Below are 26359 nucleotides of genomic sequence, written 5' to 3' on the forward strand. Positions count from 1 at the left end.
TGCACGTCCATGAGGAAATTTATAATGCCACTATACTAGCGGCTTCCATAATAGGACGCATTAAAATACTGGATACATGTAGTTGTAAAAGGTGGATAATGCAACTTAATATCGAGTGACAAAAAGATTCGACACTGCATTACTTCAAATTTGACAGAACAATTTATTAACAATTTTGGTAAATCGTTTTTCCTCAATATCACGAAAAAAATTTACAAATATAATACAATTTCAACTTAAATGACATGATTCAAAAAGTAAAAACTTTTCAAGTGAACTCAAAAAATCTACATGATGAGTTTCATAGTTTCCTTTTCAATTATTTGCGTCATTGGCAAAAGTAAGACACAAAAATGCTAAATCAAACCAAACTTTATTCAATTGTTTCTATTTTAATACATGATATATTTCTTGTCAAAATTGATACAAGCAGTTTTGATTTTTCTCCACAAAACTGCATTTTTACCGAGTATGAAATTAAACTTAATGTTCCCAACTATATTAAATGCAATGAATGTGAAATAAGCACTTTTTTTAATAATACATGCAGGATTCCAGCTGTTGTCAATTACTTTCCCCAATTGGCAAATATTCACAGATAGTTTAATTGGTTAGAATTGACAATACATACCTGTGCCAGGTCTGCTCTGTCTGTAAATCAATTTTCAGCTTTTCAGCTCTTTTCATCTCTGTTTTCAATATTTCTTTTTTTTGGTCATTTTTTAGGTAGCGACAGAAACTTGCCACCCCCCCATGCCCATGCATTAGAACTAATGTGGCTTTCACATTATTCTTGGAAATTTTTTTCACCAACTCAATGTGAGAGTTACAATCAACAGCGATGGTTAGTGAATAGGAGTCCCACAGATGTGTAGAGTCAGCCCACTGGACTGGTGCATGTACACACTCCACAATATGTATCACGTTCACTGTCTGGTACCTTGACTCAACGGAATACTTAATCTGGCCCTGTTCATGTTCACATACGAATGTCCTGCGGATGGTACGTCATGTTCAATCATGGATGAGAAACTCATCCCCTGTGTTAAAGGAGATGTCCGAAAAAATACCAATTCTATTCCATGACAGAAGACAAAAAGAGAATCAGTTGAGTGTTGGAAGTGAGCAGTGAGCCCCTTTGATATTCCAACAATACATGCCCAAAAGAAAAACATGTCCGACAGCCAAAGGTCAATTGAGAACAGCAACATGCATACGCGGGCTCAGACCAATCAGCACGGTCATACACTGACTCTTACGCGCTGAACATGTTCAGGCTTGCCTCTGTTCTTGAATGGCCTTGCCTTTTTAAATACCAAAGTAGCTCATTTCTGGCATATGGTAAAAAAAAAAGAGTTTTTGAACACTCTTAGGCAAATTTCAGAGACATCTCATCAGAAGAGACAGGTGTTCTTCTGAGCATTTCTCCTTGATGTATGCAATAGATGGATTTTCACATTAGTGCTATCTGTGCATATCTGCATCGAAACCGAGGCTCTCTGTGTTGAACTTCGTCGCACGCGCCCGCAGAGTCGACACAGTACATGCAGTATCCGTTTCGTAAGTAGGATACCACTTCAGTTTAAACCACGCCCACTGAACAAGATACACGGCCATCGCAGGTATGTTTGTTCACGGTAAATTGCTATTATTTTTTCTTTCAATTTCACGTGTCGAGTCATCCTGAAAGACTATTCCACAAAAATTTGCAGCCTGAAAAGTCTGAATTTAACATACCTTTATGTATTTTGTGTCTTGACTCCCTACTTTCAATCGTCTGATCGTATTAAGAATTGAAGCTGACACATACAGCCTCGTTTTTAAACGCGGAAGTGCACAGGTCGACATTAAAAGCGTCGGATTGGGATCCTTCTATTGTACTTTTCATTTCTTGAGTCTCTATCAAGTTGCAGGTGGTTGGATAAAAGGTCAACAGAGGTATTTAAGTTGCCTGAGATGAAGTCATGTGATTGACTATTGGACCCAAGGAGTCATCCTTCCTGGCTATCCCACTTTCATGAATATTCAAATTGAGGCTTTCATCGCCATTAGTCAAGACCTCGCTGTGACTGAAGTCACCAAGGTCGCCGTTGGTCACCCCCACTTCCGCGGCATTCTGGCTGTCGGCGGTGACGGCTGTTTTCGTCCCTGCCGTCTCTTGGTCAGCGGTCTGCGCAGGGGGCTGGGTCTCCTGGGGTTTCGTCGGGGTGGAGTCCGAGTTGGGGCTGACCCGCTGCCAGGCTGGGATGGGAGCCGGTTGAGGGGTAGCTGGGAACTGATGCCTGTTAGATTGAGGAGAAAAGGCATGAACCGGAAACTATAAGAGGCAGGGGTCAGAATCAATGCCCAAGTTCGATCAAATGTCTTTTCTCAACAAGGCCTACTTGGTCATTTGTGCCAAACATTATGCCAGCATGCTAACATTAACCCCCTCGCTACAGAGGACAGCTACTACCGCACCGTTGTGTGAGGATTAGTGCACACCACACATACAGTCTATTCACCATGCAGCTGCTGGTTCAATGGGGCCTGCTGCTGGACAAAGCCCTCCATTCAGGGCATACCACAGCCCAGCAGTCACGGTCAAAATAATCCCACCGTGAAGGGGTTAAAGAGCACCTTTTAGGAAAACATGTTTTCTCTGATTTATCTCTTCAAATAAATATGGAAGCATCCAAATCAAATGCAGTGTCATTTGTCTCCAGAGCTCAACTATAACAAGCTTAAAAGGGCTGTTTTCTGTTCATGCCAAGATGCGAATTCTGAATGTAGCTTGCGTCATTCAGAGAAAACAGAGAAAGCGAGGGGAACCCACACCCTGTGTTCGTAGTAGATAAACCCTTGTGCATGCCAAATAGTGCATGTAGCCATCGTTTGTGGCTACAAAACAAAGGGTTCATTGTATCAACAACTGTCCAAGGTCACACTGGTTGATAAAATGAACCTTTTTGTTTTGTCTTCATTATCACTTTAACAAAAGCAAGGACTCCTCAAAAGTACCCACGGAATAGTAGCGCACAAAATGTAACCTTGAAAATTCCGACAAAGAGTACGATGCACATACGTCAGGTTTTAATGAAGACAGGAGGAAAACCCCCAGACGAATCTTCTGCAGAAATCCACAGAATCAAGGCTGGGCTTGAAAACCAAGTCCATAATGAATATGCAGTTGCCAATATTGATGTTTTGGCTTGCTTTTCAGGACTGGCCGTACGGATAACAAATATGCAAACCCAAAAACGGGACAACCACTGTCAGCAGTCCTGTAAAAACTAAAAATGATGAAAGGATAAAGGCAGCTGCCCACCTGTTGAGTAGTAGTCCCTTCAAAGATGTTATTTCGGCCTTCACATCGGCGATCTCGTTGCTGTTGTCGTTCGAGCTGCCAGTAATGGCTCTGCTGGTCATTACGCTGGTGGTTAGGCTGTCCAGTTTAGTCTGCTGCTGTTCCAGTAGGCCCTGGATGGACGTCACGGCTGTGTCCAGTTTCTCCACTGTGGAGAGGGCAGAATGGGGGGGGGCAGGCATAAATGTCGAAGGGGTATTCTGCCCAACTCTACCCTGCTCTTTTAGGGTTCAAGGGTCCTAGCGTTGTTTCTTGCATCAACGTTTAATGCACGCTTTCTTTGCAGCTTTATAATTCTCTCTTTTGCATGGCAACTATTTGCCATTTATTTTGGAGTTGCGAATATATTGAAAAGTGAAAAATGGACAATGTTGCATATTTAATATTCAACATTGTCCAAGCTTTTGCGGCAAATTATGAGCACTGATCAGTTGAAGATGGGATATCATTTCACTTAAAGCCTCCCCCCTTTTGTGGCTGAATAAATATCACAGGCTTACATTTGATTCCACCGCTAATAACATTAACTGATTAAATCCCTCCAAACTTGAAAACAGTGTTCAAAAATGTTCCGATGATTAGGCAGAGCTGACAAAAATTGTGTTATGAAAGAAACTACATGCATATAGGGAAACTGACTAGGTGCTTATAAATGATTACAAAGATGAACACGAAATTGACTAGAGCGGGATTTGAACCTGCGACCTCTGGAACACCGTATCAATGCTCTACCAACTGAGTTATCCAACCCTATGTCGGTGGCTCTTTCATTTGTCAATAGCTCCGTTCATCATCTTTATACAAATTGTAATAGATTGCACCACAGAACATCGAAGTCCAAAGCATCGTTAGGACTTTTGCACCGACAATGGTTTTTCTGTAAGGTCTATGCTAAGGAAGCCAGTATAGCCACTATCAAGTGACTTCCGTACTAGCCTCAATCTATTCTGAGCCATAGCCGTCTCATATGGACAAAGTCTAGATACCAGCCCCTTGCCAGAGGGAGGTCGAGGATCTACCTACCTGTCAGCAGGACGCTTTTATTGAGTTCCTGGACGGAGGCCTCCAACTTCTGCAGTCGCTCCTGGTCCTCCTTGCGAGACCGCAGGAAAGGCATCAGGAACTTCTGTTACCACAGTCAATTGGATGAAACAATCCAAGATAGCAATTAACCAAATAACGGACCCAAGGGTCAACGGCTGGGATGACAAAATGGACTAACACCCTAACAAGAGCACTGTTTACAACACCAATCCCTGATTTCCTTGCAATATATTTTTTATCCGAGTATCGGTCTGACAAACATTTTGTCACATGGCCTCGAAAATCAGTCAAGATGATGAGCGCTACTGTTAATTTCGCTTCACTTGATGAGGCCTCTGATCTCAGTACGTGTGTCGACTGCAACATCTCACCCATACTCCGTGGGAAAAACTTTCTGTCTCATCTGGCACTAAAAATATACTGTTACAGTACAGCCCCGGTAACCGTCGTTATGTTGTGCTTTTTGCTCTAACATGTCTGAGTCATTGACATTGTGGGAGTGATACATGAAGAGCACGAATGGAGCTCGCCGAAATGGACTCTAAAAACAACCTTGGGAGAGTTCACGCTATAACTGTAGTTACATTGTACATGTGACTGCGGTTGGAAGACCATCACTCGAACAGGGATTATTGGACAATCTAGTTTTGACCATTTGGACCCTGGCTTTGGGGCATGGCCAAACTGCTGGTTTTCAATCCGCCCCCGAGTTGAAGTGCACCCCCCAAGCGGCAAAAGAAAGACAGATGGTAGTAAGTTTTCAGGAATAAATTCGTTATGCGTACTCATCATGCTCCGCGTCAAACGGGCCACTGATCTCCATTATAAACGCGCGCCTATGCGGTGAGTACCCAAAAAAACATGCTCTCTTTTGTTCCACTCGGAGCGGATAGCCAATACACTTCATCAGCACAGAGGGAATCCTTCACATGAAAACAACTAACTATACTAGATGTCACTGACGATGTACCAGTAGGCAGCAAGAGTTGCAACCAAACAGCAAAATGTGAGGGCCAATGACAACTCTACAGAATACCAAAAGTTCAACCAGGGACATTCAAGTGAAGCTGTCCAGAACTTGCGCATTGCTAAAACGTAACTGATTAAGTTATACCAGGCAAGATATGGGATGGAGGGATATCCCCCTTTACCTGTCCAATCCCTATACACACTGTAGAGTATTGTTACCTAACACATCCCCCCCCCCAGAAGTCTGTAAAGAATTCCTGAGTCCCAGGTCAGTACTAGCAGAGAGCCAGTAACGCCCACCTGAATGAGCCAGTAGACACCGTAGCTGACTCCCCCTATGATGATGGCAAGGGCCGTGTAGTCCCTCCAACTCGTCAGTCTGGGAGGTGCTGGCTGCCCATAGGGAACTGGTTAGGGAAAAAAACAGAAAAATAAAATATCAAGCTGTTAAACACTTGTGATACAATGCATATGTAGGGAATGCCAAGCAATTAGTCAAAAGATAGCAGTATCATGTCCAAACGGCCACTTGATTTTCTTGGCTGAAAATTTGATTAAAAAGAGAATGCCCCCTTTGAAAGACTGACCCGTGTACAAGTAGCTTATTAAAGGTTAACAGAAAAAGAAAACATTTAGTTCATGTGAAAATAACAAAATGCCAATAAATACGTAACCATTTCAAAAACATAAATTTAATGTGTACCCCATTAATTGTGACCCTTAAAAGAATAAAAAGATCCTGCGTTTCCCCGCCCACAAAAAAATCCCCTTTTGGCCATTCGCACTCCCAGGCTGATTTGGTGACATCATCGGCAGAACACCTACATGTACATGAACAGTGTACATGTACATTGCATTACACAGTACATGCAGTATCGCATGCTTGCAATGGACCACGTTGTGTCCGATGCAGCTTGGCCCACAGGCAAACAATGTCCCGGTTCAAGGTAGAAATTAAAAGACACAGTCCTAGCTAGCAGCCAAAAGGGTTTTTTTTGTGGGCGGGGAAATGCAGGATATTTTTATTCATTTTGGGGTCAAGATTAATGGGGTAAACACTGAATTTATGTTGTTTTTGAAATAATTATTAATGTGTTTGTTATTTTGAAATACTTCAAGTGAACAAAACGTTTTTTACTTCTGTTAGGCTTAAAGACATGAGGCCCAGTGGTCGATGTTTGTGACTTGCAAGCATAACGTCCGGGGTTCAAATCCCGCTGGTGATTACACAATGTGACCTTAGGTATGTCACTTCAGTGTACTCCTGCTTGCCTCTCTCCACCCAGGGGTACAAATGGGTAGCAGTGACGGCAGATATGATGATTATGTTTAGCCGTTTTGCCTAAAAATGGCAGCATCAGGCTAGTATACTCCCCAAGGAGCTAAGATTTGTTTTAACCCCTTCGCTACAGAGGACTGCTCCTACCACACCGTTGTGTGAGGATTAGTGCACACCACACATACAGTCTATTCACCATGCAGCTGCTGGTTCAATGGGGCCTGTTGCTGGAAAAAGCCCTCCATTCAGGGCATACCGCAGCCCAGCAGTCACGGTCAAAATAACCTCGCCGTGAAGGGGTTAAATGTTTTTGGCCCAATGTGTAGGGATGATGATAATGAGAGCCTTCCATCCCCAAGAAATTTGGGGCTACCGAAATGAAGTCAGTATTTTTAAATCATCAAAGCTTGAAAAGACACTGTAAATTCACTACCCCAAACTTGCGGACGAAAGTCACATAATCAAAGCAATTGTACAACTTCTAATATCTGACATGTCTGACGAAAAGCTCACAATTACTGTATTTCGCATAGACAAAATCACAACTTCCACCTGTGCAGATAGTAAACAACTGTTGTACGTGGAACGTTTTTTATCACCGCACAAGGAGGCATGGCACCCTCGATTCTGTTGCCATGCATTCCTCGGGTGGAAAAAAGTGACGTTTCATATCACACTGGTCAACAAATGTTAAATGACCAGTATAACACAGGACACTGCAGGTGTAGAACCCAAAAAGTGCAATGTACATTCGTATGTATGTGCTGTTATGTAACCAGATCGGACTGTTACAGTCAATTATCAACAGTCAGAACAGGTGTACAGGTGCCTATCTCCTGTTTTCTTTGCGTGAAATGACAGAGAATGTTTCCGTTGCATTTTAAATACATGGAATCGGTTCCATCTTATTTCACTAGGTTAGAAACGAGCCCACAAATTCCAAATTTCTGTACTCATGAGTCGGCAAAAATTTCTTGTGTGAGGAATACAGAGTTAGGGTTTCACTAATTTAATATCTATAGCTCACATTACAGCTCATTCCTTGTTACGATTTATTCCATGAGTTCCCACCATTATGCATGTACCTGGAAGCCACTGGCTAGCTGCTGTGGCTACTCCTTACAGACACATGTGCTGGTGCCAGCCGCAGCCAAGAAAACTGGACACGGTTTAACTCTCAACAGAGCATGCTTACCCATCTGCTGCTGCTGCATTTGAGCTGCCTGTGGGGGGACCGCGGCCTGGTTTGAGGGTGCCGGCGCAGGAGCCACAGCGGTTACCACATCTTGCCTGGTCCCCGAGCGATCAATGGCCATCTCTATCTCCTCAGCAGTCAGCCCTGCATTCCAAGAGTGACTGTTAAGTTCTGAAAAGCTTGCGTATATTTGTTCTCATTGAACTTTTATCCAGAACACACAAGTACATGTAAAATGCGTACGCAGCTCACTGACCTCTGAAGTCTGCTTAATCAAACAGAATCCAATATCATGAAGTCTGCTAACTCTAACTGCAGCAGACACTGTGAAGCCTGCTGAACCTAAATGTAACAGAATCCGACAACAGCTTTAGTCAGCTCAGTCCAACAGAATCTAACGAGAGCACTGCCCACTGAATCTAACAGAACAGAACATTTGCTTTGAAGCTTCTTATTGTGAAGGTAGTAAGTTAGTTGTGGCGGTTCGCTGTAGCACCATGCAAGGATATCTCTTTTATGAGTATGTCTGGTTCTGAAAAGAACCGGACGGTACTCAACGATTCGGACATTGTGCTCTGTCCGTTGTCAGGAGAATGCAGAAGTTCCAATGCTGAAGCTGCGTATATTGTATCTGGAGGCAGTGAGGTGATAAGAGGGACAGAATCTAACATCCTGGAGCTAGCAAAATCTAACAGAATCCAACACTGTCAAGCCGACTGAATTGAAAATGTAGAATTCAACAAAAGTGTCAGTCTGCTGAATCCAAAGTGTGCTGCTTGCTGAATCTACGTGTGCCAGAACAAAGTCTGCTCCAACTAGCAAAATCAGTGCCTACAGTATCTCACACAATCTAACAACACATCGACCCAGGGTGGCTCACATATCATTTCACAAACCAAAGCTTGCTGAATCTATTGAAATCCAACGATGAGAAAATGGAAAGCCCTCTTAATCCTAGATATTCCAACAGTAAAAAAATGTCTTTCAAGTCCAATGTTTCCATACCACAGTGTGAAACCAGCTGAATCCAGTGGAATCTTACAAATCAATTGAAGCCTGCTGAACCAAACAGAATCTACATGTAACTATCTGAAAATTGCTGAATCTAAAAAACTCTAACAACACGTACATGTATCACCTGTTAACTCCAACAAAATCTAAGCAACATCTAGCACTGCCAAATGGTAAAGCCCACAGACTGCAACAAATGGAATATGAAATGCTGTCCAACTTGCTGCTCAGATCAACAGGATTAGAATGGCAACTGTAGCGATGGGGGGGGGTAATTACACACCTTTCTTCTCCAAGAAGGCCTTTTTCTGTGCAAGGGGACTCGAGCGGACTTGAGGGTTCTGCAGAAATCGCACAGCAGTTGAAATCTGGAGCAGAAAAAGGAGTTTTAAACACATACACATGTACACATAATTGATGAAAAAAAAAATCCCCAGTGAGGCAATTTTTACAAATAGCAGAGTTTTTTTGAGAAGTTTTACAATAGTTTTTAAACTGCAGAGATACGCGCAACTATCTTACTTCACTTGCTTTCAGTGTATTTATCGTTTATTTTTCTCCTTTTTTGTCAATGCCAAGTACATAGGAAAAAGCCCTTTCAGGTCACAAGTCATGTACAAATTGTTCTAAACACAATTTTGTTTATGGTCAGATAATTTTTCTTCATGAAATGTCAAGTCAAAAGCTATTTTTCTCCAAGTTACAACCCTTTTTATTTTTTAAGCCAAGTCACTTCACAAGTCATTTCTATCAAAATCATCTAAAAAAAAAAACCTGTCAGTTGTGTCTGACTCAAGTTCCTAGCCATTCAGCGATTTATGTCAACACCACTCGCTTAACACCACCTTCCTTACCCAATATAAGAAATCAAAACTCACCTAAAAAGGATACGTTCTGCAAGAAAGTAAGACAATTCCCTGGGTCCTCGTGTTGTTACAATACAAGAGATGAAGTCAGTATATTAACTTACCATGTTTTCCCTTGGCACAGCACTGCTGGTGTCACTGGAGACAGCAACCGACGTTTCTGGTTGTTGAACAGTTGTCGTCTACATACAGTACATATATAGACAAAGGAAAATGGGTTCCAAATAAAAAACATGGTGTAGTCATGACCGCGTACAAACGTTGCCAGTAAGTCTACAGTGAAGAAGTGGACAGGAGTAATCAATTAACCTTTTCCAGGTTCGCAGTCCATTATGACGCTTGAATAACAAAGTGAACCAGTCAGAAATCAATTTTCAGTTTCCTTCAGAATGTTTCAGTATCTGCTCATCACCTCACAGATGAAATGCAAGAAACATTTCAAATCTATAACAAATGAATTTTCAAATGTTTGTAAGGAGAACAAATCACCCTTACATGTACAGTAACTGTCTTTTTTTAAAGGGCATCAGTCACTCTAGGACCAAAATGAACGAGATTGGTTAATGCGGAATGAATGAGCTACAAGTCATGTTTCTGATTGGCCAAATACTAATTCAGTAATATTCATGATCTTAATCCAAGCATGGTTTATGACAAAAGCTGTTGTTCTTGAGAGGGATTCCCAGACCTTTTTTATTCCGGTGAGATTAAAATCTGATGTTTGTCACGTTTGGAAATCTATTTATCATGTTTACCCTAAATCTGTATGCAGCACTGAGAGGATGGATGCGGAATAAATTAAATATAATGGAAACAGATTAATTAATGTTTGCAGGAACATAATAATCAACAGCCTTTTTCTACCCATCCCCGCTCAACAAATCAAAAAGCTTGAGTTGAGACCGACATGACTGAGCTGAGCTACATGTAGCAATGCAGTAGGCCTAGGCCGTACACAGCCTCGGGAGCCCTGCAGTCTGTCGTAACCTGCTGTACTATAGCCCCACGAGTGTGGCACAGATTCTCATTCCCGCTACATCCTTAGCCACACATCCGTATACGCTATTTCGTGTCGGCGTACTGAAAATTTTTGCCGAACCTACTTATCTCGTGGGCGCAATTTCTCTTAGCACACAGAGATGATACTTAGCCTCTCCGCTTTCTTAGCGCCATTTATTGAATGATTTCACTTGCGTTGTTCTGGTATTTTCCAGTCTTTTTGCCTTCACCCATTCAATCTCACGGACTCGCTCTCACAGTCACCATCTTTAAATAAGGTTGTTGCACATTACGTCACTTGACCCCTCATCGTTTCGACAGCTGTTCCATGTCAAGACATATCTAATACACGGACTGAGCGATAAGATACTGCATGTGCCAATGGGCTCTTCCAAAACTTTGGCAGCAGTTTACATATGGATGTCTTGACATGGAACAGCCGTCGAGACGATGAGGGGTCAAGTCACGTAATGTTCAACGACCTTATTTTAAAGATGACGACTGTGAGAGCGAGTCCGTGAGATTGAATGGGTGAAGGCAAAAAGACTGGAAAATACCAGAACAACATTAGTGAAATCATTCAATAAATGGCGCTAAGAAAGCGGAGAGGCTACGGATCATCTCTGTGTGCAAAAGAGATTGTGCCCACAAGATAAGTACTAAAGTAGGCCTAGGTGCGCCAAAAATTTTCAGTAGGCCTACGCCGACATGAAATTGCGTATACGGATGTGTGGCTAAGGATGGAGCGGGAATGAGAATCTGTGCCACACAGTGGTAGTGGGGCTAAGTACTAGTACTACTAGTAGTAGTAGTACTACTACTCGGGGCCTAGGCCTACATAATTTACATGGACGCCGGGCCATTATCATGAGATAATTACGTACAGTGTACATGTATGATCATGGCCGGCCGTGTGTTTATGAAGGAAAAGACTACCAACCTTGGCTTGGTCGTCCGGCGGTGTATCTGTGCTCGCCATTAGTGCAATGTCGTCTCTTTCACTGTCAGCTATGACTATGAGTTACCAGCATACCTGCGACAGTGACTGTGATTAATGTAATTAACTGCTATGTTGAACTTATCCCGATAAGTTACAAAAACATAATTTCTAATGAGGCCTGTCTGCGAGCTGCTGCCCCCGAAAGTTCTAGCTGGTTATTTCTACTGTCCAGTCCGTGTGGCTGCGGCTGGAAATAACACGTATGCTTATGGAAGCCACTAGCCAAGAGGCTACAGCCACGTCGCTGAAATAAACCGGTCTTATGTTTCCCCTGGTAATCGCATAATCTTTAAGGCCACTGAAAATATGCAGAGTACCAACGATGAAAATATGAACTAGAAGTTGAAGGATGTCAACTGAGCGACTGATGGATCCGCAGCATCAAGACGTGAAATTTGCTCCTCCTTCTGACACAAACAACACCGATATGCACCACGACATCAAAGTCAGTGTGTACGATCCTCAACCAATCGATCACAAACGATCAAGGTATCCCTACTGCATCGTGTGGACGCCTATTCCGTTTTTAACGTGAGTTCTAACCTTGTACTTACCAACCATGTTGAACCGGTAGGCCTCTGGCATGAGCATGTATGACTGGACGTGCCGCAGAAGACATCCATGGAACTGGGGTCTGGGGCTGGACCGTGGGAGTGGGAGGGGGAATTCCCAAGATTCGCGGGGAGGGGGGGTGAGCTACTGCGCAGTTACAGTAGGCATAGGCTGTAGGCTAGCTAGGCTTATACAGTTATTTCATTGATCTGATGTCACAGATGTAGGCTAGTCACATTCCCTGCACTTGCATTAATTTTTAGTACAAACATTATCCTGTTCGTAAGTGTGACATCACTTCAGTTTAAACCACATCATGCAGGCCTACTGCACATAGAGGCACATGCAATTGATCGCCGTTTACATGGAACCGTGGAACCGGAAATCAACACGCAACTTCAGTGATCATCTAATAATGGGAGCCTGCAAATCGTAGTGTATCTGCCTTCAACGGCTTTGTGATGAAGTCACGGACTGGATAGGCCTACTTCTACAGGCCTAGGTCACAGGTGGCTTGATATAATAAATAAAAAAAAAACTTGCTGATCTCACTATGATGTCTATGTCACACGTGAAATCATAAGTTCCAAAGTCACCGATCTGCTGATTGTGTGGATAGAGTTCCAAATACACTGTACATGTACATACGTATGTACATGACATACGGTACATCACTACTTTTTCCTGCAATGGTATTCAGCCATATGTAAGCGATAGCATGTCCTAACATTAAGTCTACATGCTAAGTCAGCAGGGAATATATTAAAGCTTTCACTTAGAAAATAGGGCTTACTTAAAATTTTTCAGACCAGTCTCACAACACAAGGTTTTTGCACAAGGTGTTAAGTGACAGTCCGTGTATGGAACTCTTTCCATTAATGCTACTGGTCTTACGTTGAAACAAAAAATCAAAACAAAATGTGATTCCTGGATCAGCAATATGTAGGCACAACTCAGGGACTCTCCTTCTATTTGGATAAGTCCCTTTATTTGGAGACAAAACTAGTCCCTTGAAAGAGAGAATGTCTTCTTAAAAGGGGACATTGTTTCCCAAGTGGGCTTAGGTCAAAATACCCGCATGCTACATGTATTTTTGATTTTGTCTCTCATATTTTCCATTCATATTTAGTTGAACTTTGTGCCATGTCACTAGATTAAATGTATCGTAAAGAATTGATCTTCAAAAATATTGTTTTGATGCAGTCTTTTCCCAACCCTGGGCACGTACCGTACATGTATATGTATGTCCCATTGCAGACTCTGGCTTGTAATCCTAGAAGTAAATGCAGCACACAGCAGCTGAATCCAATGAGGCAATTAAGAAGATCCCAACGGTAATGATCGGATAGCCAAGCCCACTTGGAAAAAATTTGTCCCTATTTAGCCAAGGACATTTTGGCTTGGGCTGGGGGCTGATTTTGTCCTTGAACAAAAAGGACTTCTCTAAATACATGTACATACAAGGACAGTCTCCAAGTTGTGATGTGCGCCTCCACTATTTTGTCCCTTTTTCAAACAATGTTCCAACCATGGAACCAGATGAGGACCAAGTACCCCAAAAAGTAATACAGTTGTACAATCTCTCATTTAGTGATCCACTGTGCGTGTTCAAATGGCTGGCTTATCTGATTTTGATTTTGTTTGTTTATTCTATACCCTGTAGATGGATTTTCCCATTCATAGGCCACATGGGCATAGCTACATCGTCCGGGATCATCCGAGACTTTGCAGGCCCCTATTTTGTATCAGTAAGCTCAGAAATTTTATTTATTTCTTGTGATCTTTTAACGAGGGTAGTCCAGTTTAAATGAAACTGCTTTCCAATGGAGACCTCCATCAAAGTTAAAAAAATACATGTACATGTAAATTAAAGTGATACATACATTGAGATTATTGTTATAACTTAAAAGAGAAATAAAAAATCCGGAATACACTATAGAAGATAAGAAATGAGCTACATGTAAACATAGGACCACCAGTATTTCAATTCTTCTGCCAAAGCAATAAGAAATTATTATTGATTTTGTTTCTCCTCTTAATCCTAATTTTCCAACCTAACCTTCCCAGATCCTTTAAAATCAACCAGAAGGTTGTTTGGGATTTTGCTGGATTGAGATCAGTAGAACCTAATCAGTTTCTTAATGGGGGACCATGCATCTTGTAGCCTACGTGAAAGGGCAAAGAACGTGCTATTGAAGTCCCTTGAGGCAGACTGATTTAAAAGGATTCGGGAACTTATTTTCCAACACGTTGCCTGAAGTGAGAGGGTTAATAATGTACTTAAATTCTGTACCCAAGCATTATTATTGTTTAGTTTGTCACAGGTTTTTGCCACTTCACAGTTGTAGGCCTATGTCGGGTACTGTGCCCAGGTACCAGCCCGTTGATATAAAAACCTGGTTCCATTTTTCAGGCCAAGTACATGTACCCGTTAAAAAATTGTTATGTCAAATAAAATATCTGCACTCCCAATATGCAAAAGTTGAACACATTTTGTCATCAGTTTATATACATGTATATGTACTTTGCTAAATTGCATTTGCCAGAAGTTTGAACCGGCCTTACGTTTAAGGCTAGATGTCAGTCAAAGGAATGAGAATAAGTGACCTAGATACTTAACAGGTGAAGTACTAAAATACTAAATAATAGATATTAGTACAGGGTGCTTTACACATGTTATGTATGCATGTGAATACAAATATTTCTTCCATCTGCTCTAATGCATGTACATGTATGTCAAATGTGTATTGTTAGGCAGAGTTTGTTGCAGATTTCAATCAAGGGTGAACATTATGCAAACTTATGCACACGTAATTCATACATGGATTTCATGACTTTTCCAATTGTAGGAAGATGACATGGGATTTGGCAAGCCAACAAAATACTGGATGTTGGACCACAACAAGGCTAAGTCCAACGCCTGGGACATAAGCATCTCAGAGGCATCGGAGGAATACAAAACTAGAATGGTAGGTTGTAGCAGAACCGAAATTGACAGTGTAACCACTGTCGTGTAGTCAGAGTTGAAGCAAGCTTGAGCAGAGTCCAGGAGGGACGATGTAGTACATTTACATCAGGCCCCATGATTGAAAGCGTAAACAGGAGCCATTTTAACACAAGAATGCTGGATAAGTCAGATGCACCCAGCTTACTTCAACTTGCCGACCGACAGTGAGCGCAGGTACATGTAGGTTGAGATTTAGGACTTAGAAAGACAGGAAAAGGTGGCTTGCAAACTGGTCGCTGGTAAAGCCTGCCTTAGTGTCTGCACTAAAGCTGTGTATGTTGCAGTGGTGATGTGCGAGTCCAAAGGATTTTAGGATCATGCACCAGCCCTCAAGACCTTACATGTAGGTTTGAAAAAGATAAATTTCAGCAAAAAAATAGTTTCGTTTGTGAAGGCAAAAAGCCCTTTATGTTTTGTACGTGTAGATTTCCAGTTCATAAAGGTGGGCAGCTTGGAATAGATAAAAACTTAATGGGGAGGGGCATCTTGGTTTGGAAACAAATGGAAAAGTGTTGAATGGAGTTACAGTGGTTTTTGTCTCTGTTTTTTCCAGCACAATCTTTGTTGCGACAACTGTCATTCCCACGTTGCCATGGCGCTGAACCTGATGCAGTACAAGAGACAGAGTTGGAACATGGTCAAACTGTGCTTTCTCATGCTAATATATGGCCGATACGTGGGGTGAGCCCGTCAATCCATTTCTAATGACTTATCAGTTTCCACCAAGATCCAACAGACCTTAACAAGCTCCAATAGCAAGTTCGGGTATGTTTGGTTGGTGGTGACCGTGTAGCTAAGAGAGGCTGGGGGGGATAGCATGTTCCCCCACTCCCAAAATTTAAAAAAACAAAGAAAATTGTTAAAGAAATACAAGGAACTTGCGACCCCTCCCCACTTTAACATCCATCAACCCTACTGTGAGAAACCTAGCCACACCTCTGCTTTGGTTAGGTCCCGTCAAATCTGGATTTCTATACTAAGCCGTAAATCCTTTTAGTGATGAAAAATGTGAAACAGTCCCATACAAATAATGAATGTTGGTCAGTATATGTGGTATAGAGTTGTCCCATACAAATAATGAATGTTGGTCAGTATATGTGGTATAGAGTTGTCCCATACAAATAATGAATGTTGGTCAGTATATGTGGTATAGAGTTGTCCCATACAAATAATGAATGTTGGTCAGTATATGTGGTATAGAGTTGTCCCATACAAATAATGAATGTTGGTCAGTATATGTGGTATAGAGTTAAGGCTAAACAACAACGGCCATGTTTCCGGTTACCGGACCCAACCTAGAAAATCACGCAGAACCTACATATATATCTTTTTATTTGACAAATCAATAAAATATAAACACTTACAGTATGGTGCCTTGTCCCGAGCCTAATTTTGTGTACATTATCCTGTTTATTGTATTTTTTTATTTTTGTGCATGAAGTGGACGGCTCGTGTGTTTGTATTTCAACAACCAGCTGCTTTATCACAGTGCTGATATGTAATATTGATGTGTACATGTATTAATCTGACGCTGACTTAGTACCTATTACAAATATACACGCCCCCCCCAAAAAATACAGACCATCATCCGATCCTAATTTTTTCAGCTATAAAATGCAGACTAAAAAAAATTTACCCAACCAATCACCCTAATTTATTCTTCAGTGTAATCGGAAACAACAAATTTGTTGTTTGGCCTAAGATTAATTTCAAGGTAGATGGAATGTCACATCTGACAATTTCAGTTCATGGAATAGATCTTGCCATTTATCAAATAAAATACCACTCCCCCCCCCCAAATTATTGTAAATGCTTGTCTCTACTGGAAATGCTCTCTGTATCTTTTGTGCCCAGGTTGGGTGGGTTCCTCAAGACATGGTTGCCGTCGGTGATACTGTATGGTATCGTCGTGACATTGGTGTTGGTTGTCTGATGGATTTTCCTTGCCACACTCGGAGCCCTAGAAGTGGTCGGCCATCATCAAAACCAGTGCCAAATTGTCAATCCGGTCAAAATCGTTCGTGGTGGATCTTAGTATCGTGAAAAGTTGGAGATTTTCTGAAATAAAAATTTTTCATTAATTTCTGTCAACACTGGCCATGAGCAACAGACCTAAAACGTAATGACTTCACTTTGTTGACATATGCTCTTTATTCTGGCAGTGAGGTCTATGGAGTCCACATAGGAAAGCTCACATTGAAAGAAAGCTTGACGTCACTATGTTTTAGGTCTAATGCTCATGGGCGGGGCTGGGATTTTCCTGGGGGAAGGAACTGTGGAAATCCAGGCCAGACCTACTTTTAGATGAGGGAGTTGCTATTGAATTTGCTTGCATGTTGATTGGATGGGTCTTGGAGCTAACCCCCAAAATAATGACATCTGTGATTCTTTCTGCTGTATTCTAAGGGTGTTGAAGTTAAGAATAAACTAATTTCCATTTTTTGGGGGCCTGGTCTTACTAACATTTAAAGTTGCTGCCAACTGCTCTTCCCCCGGCACCAAATCTTCTCCTAATATTGGAGGTTAAGGGTCAAGTGAAAGTATTTGGAATATAGACCTTTCTGTTGTATATAAACTGTGAGCCATATGTTACGGGCAGCCAAAGTTTGCAGAAATGTCACACTTCATTGGCAACACATTTTGCCTCGTTACAGTTTGCTCCATCAGTGTCAAAATGGGAGGCATTAAGTTTCGAGAAATGTTAAGTATATGTATTTGCCTGGGATTTTTAAACACTTTGAATTATTCTGCCGGCTCTGTCCTCACGATGAGCCATGGTTTGCCAACCAGTGGTTGGCAAAACTATACAAAGTTCTGATGCAATAAAAGAAGTTGTTAACCTTGTGGCTTCTGTACATAAGTCACCCCCTCAACAGGGATAAAGGGGGAGGCTGGACCAACATAGTGCCAAGATAAAAGTGACAGGAATTTTTACCACACAATTGTTCAGTTTAACAGTGTCGTACTGTTGTAACCCGATATATAACAGGTTAATGAGTTTTAAATCATTATTCCTTGCCAAGGTGTGGTGAGAGAAGTCTGTACTCCGTTGTGTCATTTGTAAATACATTGTATTTTTGTCTGTTAGCATATGTATGTAAATGTACAAACTTGTCTTTGAATTATGTAAATTTTTAATGAGAAATAACAACTTAATAATATGAACTACTTCAGGTAATTTTAAACGATCAATTTGAGGGGAATCGCTAGTGATACATCTTCGCAATGGATTTCTATGTACGATGTTTCATGGTAATTGATACCCATCAAAGAAGTTGATTAAATATCGAAATGTTTGAAAGCATAGCAGTTCCTTGTGTTTACTTTTATTTGCTCCAAATCCTTTGAAAAAGAATTAACCACAATGGAAACACTTTCAATTCAGTGAGGCTGCAGTGTTCCACTTGTCCAACAGTCTGGCTTCGTAAAAATGTTGAGTCTCTCTCTTTTTTTTAATCAAGGGGGTTTTGGTGGCTGTTTTTGGTTTTCCCGAGACCTTCGTCTCATCGTGGATGGAATTTTTCTTGACATTTTTGCTGATAAGTTCGTGTCGGAGGTCGGGTTTTCAACATCACCAGTAATAAAATCTTGGCGGTAACATTCAAGGAGCGTCGAGGCTTCGTGTAAAGCATGTAAATACATACATGTATTGTGGTTAAACTCTCTCTGCCATAATCTTACAAAAACCTTCTGCAGACTGCCTAGTGGATTGGGAGGGACACCGCAAACAACAGCCCACAGTTATTAAATTTGACACAAGTACCTACACTGGTGAGCGAATGGCCAACATGACTGGACGTTCATTCAAAATGCTCCTGGTCAAAACCCATTGCTGACAGATCCCCTTCTCATTAAAAATGTTTACCTCCACGTTACTCTCACAGTTAAAGTTATATTTTCTTGCTTATGCTAACATGGGCTTTCTCGAGCTCACAAGTAAAAAACATGGGATTTTGTTACATGTACAAGTGCCTAGGGAGTCCACTTAAAAAAAACTTCATTTCAAGCAAATTTTTTTCTTCTTTTTCACACATTTGTGTAATTTTACTCTGACTTTTCAATCCTACTCATTTTCCTTCTCTTTTTCTTGCGCTTTGTTTGTTTTTTGTGATTTTCGTCAATCTTAGGACCTACATGTACACTGTAGTCATGAACTGAATCTTCCGCCGTTAGTTTTTTGCATGTAGTATGTGGTTCTTCTGTTTTGGCTCGAATTCTTTTCCGTTTCCTTCTTTTCCTGCTGTTGCACTTTGTGGCATCATCTACATGTACATGGTCGACCTGGTTCCCTGATTCTTGACTTGTCAGAGTCTTGTTTGGGAGTTGACAATTGGTAGTGGTTTGAATCTGTCCACTCCTGTTCTTTCTACTCCTGCATGTGCTATTGCGGACGGGCTTGGAATCCTCCCTAGCTTGCTCTCGTTGGGTTGACTGGCCTTTCCGCTGCAGAACAGCTACAAAGAATCCGTTTGTGAGGTCTTCTTTTGGGACAGCGCGCAAGCAGGCACTGACATCTAGGCCACCAATCTCGGGGGATGTTTCCCTGGAGGCACTATCGTCTGCAACTTTGATGCCTCTGTTCTTCCACGTGGGAAGGAGGTGGTCCAGTTCGAAATCTGTGTTTGCAGCCAGGGCTTTCGTGACAACGCCCTCATTCTCTGCTCTGTGGACTGAGCAAGTCGAATACGCCACGCGCTTGACATGTGGGAACGACAGTGCGTGGCTCAGCAACTTGACTTGGACCGCGGCCAATGCCTCCAGCCTCTCGGTGGAATTCGACTGGCTGTCATTGGTCAGGTGGTCCAGCCGACTGACGATTCCCGAGCCGCTACAGGAGGGATCGACCAGAATGTAACGGACATTGGAGAATCTCTCCTCCCTGGGGTTCACCTTCAGAAAGTCTTGGTTGGCGATCTCCAAGTTGGTAGCACCAGACACCGCCGTCATTGCAGAGAGTGTGGAAACCCGCTTAGGATCTACATCAAAAGCAAACACCTTCCTAGGAGGAAAAAAGAAATGCCACTGTCAGCATCGCTCCTAAATTTTACCGCAGACCACAAGGCTACGTGTAATTCAAGGCAACTCACAAAGATTGCCAGTACATTAATGTAGGGAAGCGTGTTTTTAGGGGTCACCGCAGTTTATTTGGCACACCGCCAAGACCTTAGAAAAAAAATACCCGTGAAGATAGTGTGTCGAGTGAGTGTACTCTTCCTGGCCAGTGTTGGGCACCATCGGGTACCATCTACAAGGCCAAGTCCGCAGTCGCACACCGGCATGGAATTCACGGGTATTTGTTATACATTTCTAAGGTCTGGGCGGCGTGCCAAATAAACTACGGTGACCCCTAAAACTCACTTCCCTACATTAATAAAGCATTATGAGTGGCCACACGCTCCAGCAACGGTTCTCCTTACAAGGGAAAGAGGGGTTAGATCTAGATCACAGGAAACAGGAGTTGATATCTGACAGAAGTTTAGCCTCTCCTGAAGAGGTTCTGCCCCTCCAACCCCCCCAAAAAAAATTGTTTTGGATTGGAAGTCTGTGATCTCTTTTCCACATTTTGAGAATGAATGTTAAACATTTCGGTTAAGGTTTTCTTCAGTGTACAACATGCAGTATCAGAAAATCTTCAGTGGCTGAATTGGGGGAGGGGGTTACAATTCCCTAACTGGTAAACTGCAAAATGCAAGTACATGCAGAAAGATACCCTGTGTTCTCCAAGATGGCCGCCAAATGTGAGGTCTTGTTGCCAGGGGCAGCACAGGCATCGATCACGTGACTTTCAGGGGGTGGGGCCAACACAGAAGCTGGTAAACAACTGGCCTAAAAATGGAAAGTGCCATCAATCAAACATAAAATTAGTATTAGAGGAAAACTAAAACTTGAAAAATCAAAGGATTTATTTCAGCGGTAGACACACTACAGAAACATTTGAAAAAAAATATAATCATACAGAGATTCTGTAAATGGTCTTATTCTCAAGAGATTCAGTTTGTACCTTGTCTTGAAGTATAATGGCTCCACTCCTGTACAGGTGGTGGTCATGGAAATCGGTTGCTGGAGGAAAGACTAGCAGGTCCTCCAAATGAACATCACACATGAACTGGCGAGGCTTCAAAGTCTTCACAAAATCTGCCTGCATCTCACTGTACATGTTAAATGAAATATTCAAGTCATTGATCACTTGCTGCAGCACATGTTAATATATGTGTCATTTCTTTCCATGCTACGAAACGTGACCCAGACAAAGAAAATGAGGCACTTGAGTCAATAGTCTTTCAAAGGGTCCTACACAGAGCACCACACACACAGATCGTTAGGAACCCTGACCACTGTTTCACCAACAAACCAGCAAAGGTAATGTGAATTTTCCTCGGGAATGGACGCCACACCACGGCCAGACTGATTTCAGATTGGTCTATATGTTGAAAGCACACTTGAACAAACATATGGAAACACATGGCTATTGTTGATAGCTTGGTGCATCAAAGTCCAAGAGACTTTTGAACTTTCCTTTATTTGGCAGGGCTGGGGTTATCAAGTCCCACCTACCAGATGTCATTGGCACTTTGTCCTTCCTGTCTCTTCGTGCTTGCCTGCTCTCTCGTTAAGATGCAGTGGTAGCCTTCCTCCAAGAAGTTCTGAATGACGTCGTGCACAGTTGACTTCAGAGTGTTAACTCGCACATAGCGTGGCAAGATGACTGAGAAACAAGGGACAGAGATTTCTTTAGTTTTGATCCCTGAAGGGACCCATTTTAATGTGACGTACTCAAAGCTGGAGTGCAGGACATGTAACCCTCCCCCCAAGATCTTGGCTAGCTCAGTCATCAATCTTTCCAAAACTTGGCCTGCATATGGGCCTCGTGCTGGACCAACAGAGGGCACCATTTTCGTAGCAACGGAGGCTCCTTTGGTCGAATCTGAACCTCACTGATTCACAAACAACTAGGAAGTGCAAGTGCCACAGCTGCATCCATACCAAACAACTTGAACACTCCCAACCCATGTGGCTCTTTTCAACGGATCAGCAGGTGCTTCTGCTCAAGTGGGAAAGACACATGAAGAATATATGTATATGTAAAGTTTCAATTCAATATGGCACTGATTTTTGCAGTAATGTTAGGGACATGTGGCATTCACACAAACTTTTGTCATATGCATGAACAAACTACTGTTAATTAATGCAGTTTGTGGGTCACAGTGGCTTGCGTGTGCTCCAGCCATTCAATACCGATCTCTATCATATATGTGTAGGGTCCCATCTTCATAGGAAACTTACAACTGTGTACTGAAAGCCATGAGACTTGTGTACCTGCAGTGTGCAAACGTTCTATAAACGCACGTGTGGTGGTCCGAATATCTTTGACATATAACATAGCAGATGGGCGTCACGAAAATTTGTCCAAAAGTCCAAACAGCAGATGCAAGTGGCAATCTTTGGGAAGTGACGTCATTCTGAAAGGGACCTATTTAGGTCACTGGTTACAGTCCACTGCACACAGCAACGTACTGGAAGGACATTACCTTCGTTCTTCACCACGTCCGGAAGCAGATCCCGGTTGTCGACCACACCCATCTTCACCTTGATCCTGGCCAGCGCTGACGTGAGGGCAGACTTGTGTCTATTGATGGCAAGGCGGTACCTTCCTCCACACTTCCAAGCAAACAAACAAATTTATTCAGATGTGTAAGTGAGACTGGGTCAGTGGCCGCCGACATCATGGAACTTTACCACTTGAGCCGGATGACATGTAAACACACAGAATTTTCCTTATTTGTTCCACGGGGGTCGTGTACACTGGTTTAAGAATTCTTTTTTCATATCCGCACTTCACGTGTTAAGGCGTCATGCTTGATTGGGTCAAAGCGCAATTGCAAGGTTGAAGAATTTCCTGGTAAGAAAAGCCCAACCCCCGCAGCTTTTTCAGGTAACAAAATCCGATGTTAACTAGCTAAACACGGCAGCATGAGTCCCCAAGTCCAACCCTCGACACTGCAACCAGGATCACATCGTTGGCATCAGTGCCGTATCAAAAAACTTGGCGCAAATTTTCTTGGGGGGGGGGGAGGGGACCGATGTATGTAGCTTTTGGAAATTTGAGAATGGGGGATCCCTCGCTCAGGAATTAGAGAGGGAACAAACATCTGGGACTAGTCTACCTTGGTCAGTGTTTCAACCTTGATCAACCCCACTGAGTGCCCACCTCCGGATAACGAGGGCCCCCCGAGTGCGGCTTTGCCAAATGTACATGTGCCCCAGTGACGCCACAGCATATACCTAATAAAATACCTGTATAAATCCCTTTCTATCTGATTGGGGGATCGCTGATCACATGTCATTGAATTATTCGTTCTATTCAACGGTACCTGTTGAAGAGGACTTCAGTTAATGTAACTGGTTCCCACCCCCTTCCACGAATTTCATTCTCAATAACAAAGAGGAAAATGATGTAGGGTTGGGAACCAATCTGACATTCCACAAAACTACAAGTGTGTGCCGCTTCAGACAAGAATCGTTTTTATAAAATGAGTGACATTAACTGCCGAGGACCATGAATTTGTTTGAGGAAGAGGATTTACGCAGGTATCATCTAAAACAAAAAATGAACGTATTTCACACTCATGGAGTGGAAAGAATAATTTCATTTAGGGACGGACGACATGTTCCATTCCACTTAGCTTTAAAACTTCACGGAAGAGAACATGACAGTGTCACTTCATAAAATCATTACCATTGCACTCCTAAACATTCATTATCTGTACACTCTCTTGGTCTGCACAGACCATGGGGACCGTCCACAGGTGCGAAATGAAGCAACAGGTGTTGCGCTTTGCCCCACCTGGATGCCTTTCCCAAACATCAACTCGTAGAGCAGGACCTGGGCCATGGTCTCGTCCAGCCATCTCTCCTGTTCAAGGAGCCTGGTGCTGGCAGTGATCTGGTCTATGATGCTGGAGTACTTGAGGGTCTCACAGACGAGGGCATAAAGCTGCTTGACATTCTGCAAAGTTAAAAGTGAGTCATTACAAGTCCATTTTCAGTGCTGCTCAGATACATGTACATGTAGAAAGTACAATGGAACTTCGTTCACAAGAGGTCCTTTGGACTATAAAGGTTACCTTCTTATAAACAGGAACCTTGCACTATCAAAAAATAAAAACAAGGAAGAGAGGATTAGTGTCTAAATATTTCCTTGTTACATGTATATGCAGAGTGTTGTTTGAATAGTGCTCTTTGTAGAGAACACCATTAACGATGTAGGCCTGTATGACAAATTTCCCTATGATGTCACAAATCTATCAAAGTATCATGCATGCTCACAGCCTTTTGTTTCATACGGATCTGGATCGCAATCAGTCATCCCAGACCTGGTTCTGTTGTCAGTCAACCAGTGACAGATCACTGATTGCGATCCGGATCCACGTGAAACAGACAGGCTCCTATACAGCTGGATATTTCCAGCTAGCACTGGCTACATTCTAGGGGCCATGCCCCCGTTAGGGTAGGCCTATTTCCTGACCAGTAAGGCACAACTTCCTAGTGTTCAGGAAGTAGGGTGGGCCTAACAGGAATTGTATTTTGGGGGATCCTCCCCACCCCCTATTATTTTGTCATTTTAATCTTTTTACGCTGGTCAGCCCCCAACAAACCGAAAGCAACACTCTCTTTATCAAAAATACAAAAAATGCATTAAAAACAGAAAACAGACGTACCGAACTGTAATGTATACACTTAGAAATAATTTCTATTTAATTGAGTTTACATTTTACTACATTTCAAGGGAGTTTTTTAACGCGAAAAAATTGTCTCTGAGAAGCGCCGCTGTTTTCCACCATCTTGCCTTCTCACGGCGTTTGGACCGTACCATGGTTTATTGTATAAAGGTGACCCCCTGTAGCATAATGGTATCGTCCGTCTGATCGAGGCAACATGGCTACCGTCTTTCGTGGTTGTGCGGAAGGTGTTATTTTCGTGAAATAAAACGGCTTTTCCCCCAAAATGTTGCCTACTGTTGTTAGCCAAATTGTATTTTAGGCATTATATTGCTATCGAATTGCATTTCTGTTAACTTAGAACGTGATTTGGGTGGGTTGACGTTACTATCATGTGTTGACGTTGTGTTTACGTTGTGCTGACATTAATTAGTGCGACCGTCAGAAAGTGGTAAATATGTTTTAAAAAGAAAATTCTGACTTAGAAAACAATTACGTTTTTTCACACTGACAAGTTTCATACTAGGCAGGATAGGTTTGTGCACAGGACAGGCATGACAGAGGCATCAAGCGTTGTCGGTGTCCGTAAATGGAACTCTTTCCGAACTCTTTCCTAAGGAACTACATTGTGCGGTAACACTAGTTGTAGTACAGGGGCCTAGGCTACTCCGTAGCCGTAATAATATGTTAAATGGCGTCGTGATTTGTACCTTACATTCGCTGGAATGGACCAGCGATTTAATAGTCCCCCGTTTCCCCTTCACTTGGTTGATTACTCTAGCTGCTTCCTTGTACAACATCATCACTCGATACTCAAATGTGTCCTTACTCTATGGGAAGAAGGAACACATTACTTAATACTTGCATGTACACCCTACCGCAGTTCACACAGCTGTCGTCACTATCCCCGTCACAAGAGCGCCGCGCCATGTTTTGAGTGAAGAGCTCGCTGAGCGAGATGACTACGGAAGCCGACACCAAACATTATAAACAGGTAATAGAGCCCGAAACTTGACCCTTGGTGGCGCGCTTCGGGAACCCTTGGATAGGAAATATAATGTGCAAAGATTGAGAATTTGCAATATTTTTTGGTTCAGTTAAAACTTCTTAAAAATCCAACTGAAAAAGGGGGCTTTAGAAAACATAGAAAATATTTGCGAGTAGGCATATATAAATTGACAGAATATGAAAAAATCACCTAAAATTGCTCTTAATGATCAAATTTACAGGAACCATGCTACCCCAGATCTTAATGAAGCTTTCCTTTCATTTGGCATCTCTAAAAGCGGATCAAAGAGATTTTTCGGTCGAATCTTGCACTGGAAGTATTGAATTCGGTGGGTAGGCGAGTTCAATTCTGCCGATGAAAACG

The 26359-nt window shown here is 42.3% G+C and overlaps 3 protein-coding genes across 5 annotated transcripts; 1 reads left to right on the forward strand and 2 right to left on the reverse strand.

Moving 5' to 3' along the window:
- Positions 1-143: 143 nt before the first annotated feature.
- Positions 144-11874, reverse strand: LOC110985276 (peroxisomal membrane protein PEX14-like). The gene is made up of 8 exons (XM_022246193.2): positions 11650-11874; positions 9815-9892; positions 9128-9212; positions 7834-7977; positions 5660-5766; positions 4370-4472; positions 3308-3494; positions 144-2282 (listed from the first exon to the last, which is right to left on the reverse strand). Exons 1-8 carry the CDS (start codon positions 11686-11688, stop codon positions 1943-1945), a joined length of 1083 nt encoding a protein of 360 aa, XP_022101885.2. The 5' UTR covers positions 11689-11874; the 3' UTR covers positions 144-1942.
- Positions 11875-12013: 139 nt separating this feature from the next.
- Positions 12014-18572, forward strand: LOC110985277 (transmembrane protein 222-like). The gene is made up of 5 exons (XM_022246194.2): positions 12014-12240; positions 13925-14009; positions 15111-15230; positions 15822-15949; positions 17123-18572. The coding sequence occupies exons 1-5, from the start codon at positions 12059-12061 to the stop codon at positions 17199-17201; spliced, it is 594 nt and encodes a 197-aa protein (XP_022101886.1). The 5' UTR covers positions 12014-12058; the 3' UTR covers positions 17202-18572.
- A 6-nt stretch (positions 18573-18578) lies between these two features.
- nsun5 (NOP2/Sun RNA methyltransferase 5) lies at positions 18579-25970 on the reverse strand. Of its 3 annotated transcripts, none has more exons than XM_022246192.2 (7): positions 25866-25970; positions 24114-24275; positions 22798-22927; positions 21824-21974; positions 21270-21417; positions 20979-21094; positions 18579-20267 (listed from the first exon to the last, which is right to left on the reverse strand). In XM_022246192.2, exons 2-7 carry the CDS (start codon positions 24159-24161, stop codon positions 19313-19315), a joined length of 1548 nt encoding a protein of 515 aa, XP_022101884.2. In that variant the 5' UTR covers positions 24162-24275; positions 25866-25970; the 3' UTR covers positions 18579-19312. The 3 variants fall into 3 exon arrangements, with proteins under 3 accessions (XP_022101884.2, XP_022101883.2, XP_087003648.1); XM_022246191.2 differs by having other exon boundaries at positions 25698-25947; XM_087147522.1 differs by lacking the exon at positions 25866-25970 and having other exon boundaries at positions 24006-24126.
- Between the last annotated feature and the right edge of the window lie 389 nt (positions 25971-26359).

The sequence above is a fragment of the Acanthaster planci genome, linkage group LG16, assembly GCF_054643075.1.
Source record: "Acanthaster planci isolate LZ-2023a linkage group LG16, COTS_SCS, whole genome shotgun sequence".
Classification (NCBI taxonomy): domain Eukaryota; kingdom Metazoa; phylum Echinodermata; class Asteroidea; order Valvatida; family Acanthasteridae; genus Acanthaster; species Acanthaster planci.